This window comes from Carassius gibelio, chromosome B2 (assembly GCF_023724105.1).
Source record: "Carassius gibelio isolate Cgi1373 ecotype wild population from Czech Republic chromosome B2, carGib1.2-hapl.c, whole genome shotgun sequence".
Lineage (NCBI taxonomy): Eukaryota > Metazoa > Chordata > Actinopteri > Cypriniformes > Cyprinidae > Carassius > Carassius gibelio.
Window position 1 is genome coordinate 28,859,601 of NC_068397.1, and position 7,889 is coordinate 28,867,489.

A 7,889-nucleotide genomic window follows, 5' to 3' on the forward strand; every position below is an offset into this window, starting at 1 on the left:
TCTGAGCTGTTATAACTTTGGTTGTGGTAACTGAGCACTTCCTTTTTACCCTCATGTAGCACTATTAGTACATTACCCCATGGTCGAATTGTAAAAAAAAAAAAAAAAAAATGCAGAGGGGATGGTGTTCTCAGTTTTTTTTTTTTTTAGGGTGGGGTGGCTGAAATCGAGTGATTTTGGTCAATATTGATAATTAAACAATATTTTGCGAAATGTGCTTTTGTGCTGAAACCTTGGCCTGTCATGGATAAATGCAACGATTCGTTCAAAACGCATATTTTCCTGTTCCCCAATGTGCATCCTAAATTCTATGTGATATAAGTAATTTTTCCAGTACTATTTAGGAAAGATAGGCTGGATAGTATGCACATTGGGACGCAGGAAAAGTGTTTATGGGCCGTTGAATCACTGGCTCACTTGTTCGTTCAAAAACCAATTCATTCAAGGAAGGAAACACTATGCAATACTATGTATGCACTGTTGTATAAAATTATTGCACATTTGTGCTGGCGCATGTAGGCCTACTGATATTCAGAGAGGTACATTGCTTGTGCAATGAATATTAAAACATAAAAACTCATACATGGGTATTTTTTCTTTGATTGCTTGAATCATAATGTTATTTTACTTGTATTCTAATAAGCTTCATCGCGCAGTGAATGCTTGTTTTTGTTTGGTTTTTGCAAAGTCTATTACAGGTGCATCTCAATAAATTAGAATGTCATGGAAAAGTTCATTTATTTCATTAATTCAACTAAAATTGAGAAACTTGTGTTTCAAATAAATTCAATGCACACAGACTGAAGTAGTTTAGTCTTTGGTTCTTTTAATTGTTATGATTTTGGCTCACATTTAACAAAAACCCACCAATTAATTTTCAACAAATTAGAATACGATCAATAAGATCAATAAAAAATAAAAATAAAACATTTTTAGGGAACTGTTGGCCTTCTGGAAAGTATGTTCATTTGGGATTTTAAAGTAAAGCAAAAAAGACATTTGCACAGGATTTTAACAGTTTAATACAGGAAGTTATTTTGAATGATTGTAACCAAAACAGTTGAGGAGCACCATTTACTTTTGACTTTCATGTCTGGTTACAAACATTATTCAAAATATCTTCCACTTGAGGTTGAATGACAATTTTCATTTATTGGTAGCTGTTCTTTTAACAAAACACAAAACTTTAATAGTGTATTTACATATGTTCAGTTGTTATAACGTTAATAAGTAATGTAATATTTTGTGTTTTTCCAACCATCCGGTGAAATTAAGGATGTTGTGAAAGAACTAGATGAGGGCATTCTGACTGTGACTGAGGAGCAGTAAAGTGATGTGCTTCCCAGTCCAAATGCATAAATGGTCAGTATTTGAAGCATTTTCTTTCGTGGTCATTTGTTCCTTTTTTAGACACCAACATCTTTCAGTTTTTGTCCTAAATTTGCGAGCTAAACTGGGTTGTGTAGTGTCATGTAGTTAAATTATATATAATATAATGCTTTGTAAGTGAAGAAAAAAATTTGTGGCTTTGAAGATCCAAAATATGATGTGAAAAGTGTTGATAAGCCAAATAATAAGTATTTGCTTGATACTTAGCCCATTTTTTTAATCAGTACTCTGCCTACTTTTGTGCATCATTTGTTCCAACAGTGAATCAGAGCATGTATAAAACTGCCGGAATCACAAGATTTCAGTAAATGAGGATTCAAATCATATTGTTTTCAAACTGAGCCTGGTTTCTCCCAAGGTTTTTTTTCTCCATTCTTTCACCGATGGAGTTTTTGTTCCTTGCCGCTGTCGCCTCTGGCTTGCTTAGTTGGGGTCACTTCATCTAAAGCGATATCGTTGACTTGATTGCAAATAAATGCACAGACACTATTTAAACTGAACAGAGATGACGTCACTGAATTCAATGATGAACTGTCTTTAACTGTCATTTTGCATTATTGACACATTGTTTTCCTCATGAATGTTGTTTAGTTGCTTTGACACAATGTATTTTGTTTAAAGTGCTATAGAAATAAAGGTGACTTGACTTGACTTAATTTAAGTATTTCTCAGTTGGCCTGTCCACACACCGACACTTGTGGTTTTGTCTACATATTTCCTGTATTAGGCCCAAATGTTAAAATTTCAAGTATTTGCAAAAATTTGGATGGGAAAACAGTGTTGTTACAATGTAAGTGTACAGAGCTTTATTTTGATTTCCAATACATTGCAGTTTAATTAGCAGAATACTTGTCATACAGCAGGATATGTCTGCCACTTACATGAGTGAAATGAATTATAGACAAACACAGAACACCTGCCTGTTATGAGCTAAATTAAAATATAATGAACAACTTTAAACTGCCAATAGTTTTGTTTAAAAGTTGAAATGTTTCTTCAGACATCTTAATCATTTCATTCTAAGTTTTCTTCTAGAAACAGCTTGTTGCTCAACGAGACATGTAGCAATGATCTTAAGTCATAGGTTTCTATATAGTGTTTCTTACTTCCTGTATTCATTATAAAAGTTGCATACAAGTTACAAATGTGTCTCTTTCAGAGATCTGAAATCATTTATTTACATTATGAACAAGAATTAAGAAAGGGTCCCCTTCTCTAGTACTCTCACTCTCTTTCTACTCAAGTATAGTACTACTGGAGTGAGTCACTGCAGGAACCGGTTATTTTAGTCTGTTTTGTGATCAACGTAAGCAAATACAATGAGTCTTATCTACAGATTTTAACATGACGAATCAAGATATGCGTCATGTTACGCTGCTGCGGGAAGAACATAGGAGAAACGGAGTAGAACTCACAGTCTTTAATGATGAAAACAAAGGAAAATACACAATAGGAGCTGAGCAAACACACGTAGAAATAAAGTAGTCAAAAACAAACTGAACAGACAGGCTTATGAACCCCCATGGAATCATAATCAAACTAATGAACAAAAAGGAGGACAGAGACATGACCAAATAAGGGAACATAAATGGGGCCAAAACATGACGCAGACAATTCATAATCCTGACAATATGAATGTATCTGAAGCACGTTTCTGTACAGAAGAACACGTGGTGGTTCTTCATTATGATGATCAAAAGCACAACAAAACAGCCACTGGTAAAAAAAAAAAAAAAAAAAAAAAACTTGAACACATCTTTCACACATTTTTTGCACTGTTAGTTGAGAATAACTGTTACTTACGAGTGCAAAAAACATCCAGAGATACACAAACAGAAGAGACACTGCAGTAAAAGTGGATCATAACTTAGCCAGAATAGTCAGAATGCTATTTTAAAGTGCAGTGTAGGAGATAAAATACAGACATCATCTGTATTTTAAACAGCACTGATGAGAAGACGAGATAATACCAACATAAAGTAACTTTTCAAACTACGCATCATCATCATTACTCAAATGTGTTTTTCCCCTAGTAATAGTTTAAAAAATTATTACTATTAAATTATTATTACTATATAATGTCCATAACATTTACAGTATCATTTTATCCTGGAGAGTGATGGAGAGGTAACATATAAAATCATACAGCTTAGCAACTTTTTTCAGTTGAATAAGTGTTGTATATATTTTTCTATTATATCTATTATTTCTATTACAATTAGTGTAGCATTTAAGGTTAAAATAGAGAAAAGTGTTTTAAATTCCAATGCAAAGAGGCAATTTTGTGGTCAGAGATAATAATAATAATAATTTTCATTTGTAATGCCTTTGTTTACTCATTTGGTCGGCTACCTGTATGGCACTTTAATTATATCTAGAATATTGCAGGGCATACTTGCTTAATTTGCATACTTGCTTAAGTTCTTCATTTGTATAAATATTTGAACATGATTTAACTCTGTGAGAAATTAAAAAAAGTTTATAAATTAGGCCTACATCCTTTTTTAATAAAACTTGCATAATTACACACAATGAAAGCAAGCAAATAACTGAATTTAAACCAAGTTTAAAATGGTGCTTAAAAAAACACATTAAACTGGATCCAACAAAAGATTTTTATAACTTTTTTTTTACATTTTTTTTAACATACATTAATTGATACTGAATCGAGATCAAACCCAAGAAAAAAAAGAAAGAAAATATATTGCTATATTACTCATTTGTATGTTGCCTGAATAAAATAAAATCATATTTAAATACATTTAACTAAGTGTTTAGAAAATCTAGACATCTAATGCATGCACACATACACAGAAGAGCAGAACATAATTCTTTTTATCAATGCTTTTCTAATCATCTCATCTTTCAGTTTGATGTGGACAGACAGAAACGCCATCTGAAAAATAGAATACAACAGCACACAATCATTAGGCAAATATTAGAACTGAACATGTTTCTACACCTTCCATTCCAGAAAATATTTGTTTTCATATATTTTATTGAAAATCTTTTTGGAGAAGTTGCATCAGTGTGCAAACAATTCATTTGCTTTTTTTGCTTTCCATTTTTTCCTGCACCTTAGCCCTTTTTTGGGTTTGTGGGATGTGTATGTCTTTTTAGAAATTTGGATTAATATATTTTGTCATTTTGCACAAAGACTAGAATAATATATTATGGGTCATTAAAGACAACCGAAGTTTAGATGTTGCTAAAGAATAAATCACACTCATGGGAATTTGTTAATACTAACCTGTCCTTCTCAGCGCTGATGTCTGTGTTCACACTTTCTGTCAAAATAAAAATAGATTATTTTTCTAAAAGCAGAAATTTTATAGTATTGATAATGGATTGATTATTCACTATTTGAAAATCGTTTTTAAATAAGTTTTACCTTCTTCTATTACTGTGAGATAAACAGGATTCATTGCATCTCCTACAGAGCAGAAGTACCAGCCAGAATCAGTCCGTCTCAGTCCAGTCATCAGCACAGTGAAGGATCTTCTCCCATCATCATCTCTGATCTGCACTGATGAATTCTGGGATGTGTCAGTCCTCCCCACTGTGTAACAGCTCTGATCTTTATATCTGCACCACTGTTTGACTTTATTCTGATATCCAGAACTGTAGAGACACTGAACACTGATATCACCACCTTCATGTCCAGAGACACTGCTGTTCATCAAAGATACATCGGGAGCTGAACACACACACACACACACACACACACACACACACATTTATATGTGATTATAAAATTCATGTGTAAGGTCAGAGAATTTGACATTAGAATTTGATTAAAACAATTACAAAATGTCTTACCAGACTGAATCTTGAGATAAAGCTCATATATGGTATTCGATGGTTGTTCTCTAGTCTCCACAACACAATAATAATCTCCATTGTGTTTGTTCTGCAGGTTTCTCATAGTCACAGTAAAGAGACTCTGATCAGGATGATCAATTACTGACAGATTCTGCTCTGTTGTGTTTGTGTATGTGTGTGTTTGATCAATCTCTGAGTACCAGGATTTCTTCTGCTGTGTGTATTTCTTGTCATAATAACATGGGATGGTGACAGATCCTCCAGGATAAATAGTTAATGTATGGTTTGGCCCACCGCTGTAGCTTTCAACACCTAAACAAACAACACACAAACCATTGTTATGTTCAGGATTAATATTAAATCACTTCTTAATTAGTTGTCTTTACATAAAACACATTAAAACACAATGAACAGCACATAATTTGTCATTTAAAAAAATGATGAACAGGATCCATTCCAAACAAACACAGCACAATATCATTCTCTCACCTAAACTGAGCCAAAATCCGACTGAACTGAGCCAAAATCCGACTGAAATGTAAAATATGTTTGTCTTTGCGTAGGAGACCATATCTTTTCTCTTTACTGATGTTTCCTGTTTGAGGTTTTCTCTGAGATACAGCAGTATACTGTAACAGGTCAACTTCTGTCTTATATCATGTTTGCACTGTGTATTTATAGGAACTAAGTTATAGGAACTAGACACAAGGGCGGTCGCTCAAGAACTGCATTTTCATAGAGTAATATGTAAACTCTTTTACACAGCTTTTTAAAATGGTAGTTGGCGGAGTTTCAAATGACGTGTTTTGCCAATCAATGTACTTTCACGTCACTGTAAAACCCTTATTATCTTACTTAGATGAAAGAGAAAATCTTTGGTTCTCTTCTTGCACAAACTGACCAAGGGGTGTCTGTCTAGACATCACATATTGATTAAAAAAATGTTTGATGGGTGTTCAGGATAAATGATCAAAAGTATCTAAAAAAAAGGTTTTAATTTGAAACAATAATTAATGTTCTGGTATTATTAACTAAGAATGATAAATACTGCTATCTAGATTACTGTCAATGTTTGCATATATTAATACACAAGTTGATGAATTAACATTAATACATTACAAACATCCAGTGGGGATATAATTACTGATTATATTGACTTATATACTGTGTTTTTACATGTTGCTTATCACGCTGCTTAAACATAAAACCATGTCTTCTTTTGTGATCGGAGGAACAACAAGCACTCTACACTGCTCAAAACTCACATTTGAATCATCATTGGAAAATAATTCAAATATTAAAAAAAAAAAAAAAAAGTACTTACAGGCGGTGAGTCAAAAGCATCAGACTGCCTGCCCTTGCAAAGCTTTCACAATGAAACAGCGTCTCAATGACATGGTGCCGGCAGCAACAGTGACAATCAAAGTTAGCCCTCCTTTCTTTAAGTGAATATTTGGGCGCCGTTGCAAATCCTCCCATCTTCTTCATGCACTAAGAGCTTGTAACACCCAAAAGAGAAAGGAACATTTAATATAACATTTCATATAACCCCTTTTACTTCATGTGCAATGCAGTCAACATTAAAGTGTTTCCCTCTTGAGGTTTCTGGGTATTATGGCTGTATCGTTCTCTAGTTCTCAGGGTTACATTTATTTATATGCAGTAGGTGACAAACCACCACAAATAAAGAATTTAATAAGACTTGAAACAGGATGTGGATAAGACACTATTTCTGTACAGATGTTAATAACAGAGGAAAGCTTTTTATCATTTACTGATAAAACATGACGGAAAAAAATATTAAAAAGTGAGATAAGGACACATTCTCAGTGCTTTTGTTTTTGTAATCATTCACACATCTGTCACACTGCAATGTTAGTTGAGAATAACCACTGGTCATTGGTAAAACCGTAAACAGCACAATGCACTCATAAGGCTTGTGCTTACAGAGAAATACATTACATGAAATATCCATTAAAATGAAAGATGATTTTCTATTTAACTGTTACATGTGCAGAGATTGCCCCGGCCTCCAGTTTCTTCAGTCCGCGGGACCCTCTTACACTTCATAATGAGTCTCTTACACATTAATAATGAGACTGAGGGCCCTATAATACACCCGGCGCAATGCAACGCAAGGCGCAGGGCAAGTATGTTTGCTAGTTTCAGTCCGGCACCGTTCACATTTTCCCATCCAGCGCCACATCATTTAATTAGCAAATGCATTTGCGACCATTTGTGCGTCATGTCATTTGTCATAAATGAGGTTAAAATAAGGTAAACAAATGCTTATTAGATATTTAAAATGAACAAAGAGACTTTAAAGGTTCCAGACTAGTTTATGAGTAACTCATCCATTTTCAATGGGCCCTAAAGGGCCTATGGTCTATGGCTCAGTTTATTTTCAGCTATACTTAAACGAGCTAAACCTCTTTTTTAGACCAGCATGCCCACGGGCGCACAAACGAATGCAAATGCATTTGCTAATTAAACAATATGGCGCTGGACGAGAAAATGCAAACAGCGCCAGACTGAAACTAGCAAACACACTTGCGCTGCGCCTTGCGTCGCATTGTGCCGGGTGTATGATAGGACCCAAAATGTTTTTATCCATTCATAAGAAAATAATGTGCACAAGTATGCTGGTGTAGAGCAGAAGGTCTCCTGTGAGTGTCATT

The 7,889-nt window shown here is 34.0% G+C and overlaps 1 protein-coding gene across 2 annotated transcripts; it reads right to left on the bottom strand.

Moving 5' to 3' along the window:
- Positions 1-4,040: 4,040 nt before the first annotated feature.
- On the bottom strand, positions 4,041-5,877 carry LOC127951200 (polymeric immunoglobulin receptor). Of its 2 annotated transcripts, none has more exons than XM_052548983.1 (5): positions 5,701-5,877; positions 5,209-5,523; positions 4,781-5,086; positions 4,640-4,672; positions 4,041-4,285 (listed from the first exon to the last, which is right to left on the bottom strand). In XM_052548983.1, exons 1-4 carry the CDS (start codon positions 5,780-5,782, stop codon positions 4,668-4,670), a joined length of 708 nt encoding a protein of 235 aa, XP_052404943.1. In that variant the 5' UTR covers positions 5,783-5,877; the 3' UTR covers positions 4,041-4,285; positions 4,640-4,667. The 2 variants fall into 2 exon arrangements, with proteins under 2 accessions (XP_052404943.1, XP_052404942.1); XM_052548982.1 differs by having other exon boundaries at positions 4,640-4,676; positions 5,701-5,875.
- Positions 5,878-7,889: the final 2,012 nt, after the last annotated feature.

What these genes read in the sequence shown, in the direction of transcription:
- LOC127951200 (XM_052548982.1), bottom strand. Translation starts at nt 5,782, where the DNA reads ATGGTCTCCTACGCAAAGACAAACATATTTTACATTTCAGTCGGATTT. An exon ending in CGGATTTTGGCTCAGTTTAG is followed by an intron (nt 5,524 to 5,700) that starts GTGAGAGAATGA and finishes TTGTTTGTTTAG; the next exon opens with GTGTTGAAAGCTACAGCGGT. An exon ending in ATCAGCGCTGAGAAGGACAG is followed by an intron (nt 4,286 to 4,639) that starts GTTAGTATTAAC and finishes TCTATTTTTCAG; the next exon opens with ATGGCGTTTCTGTCTGTCCA.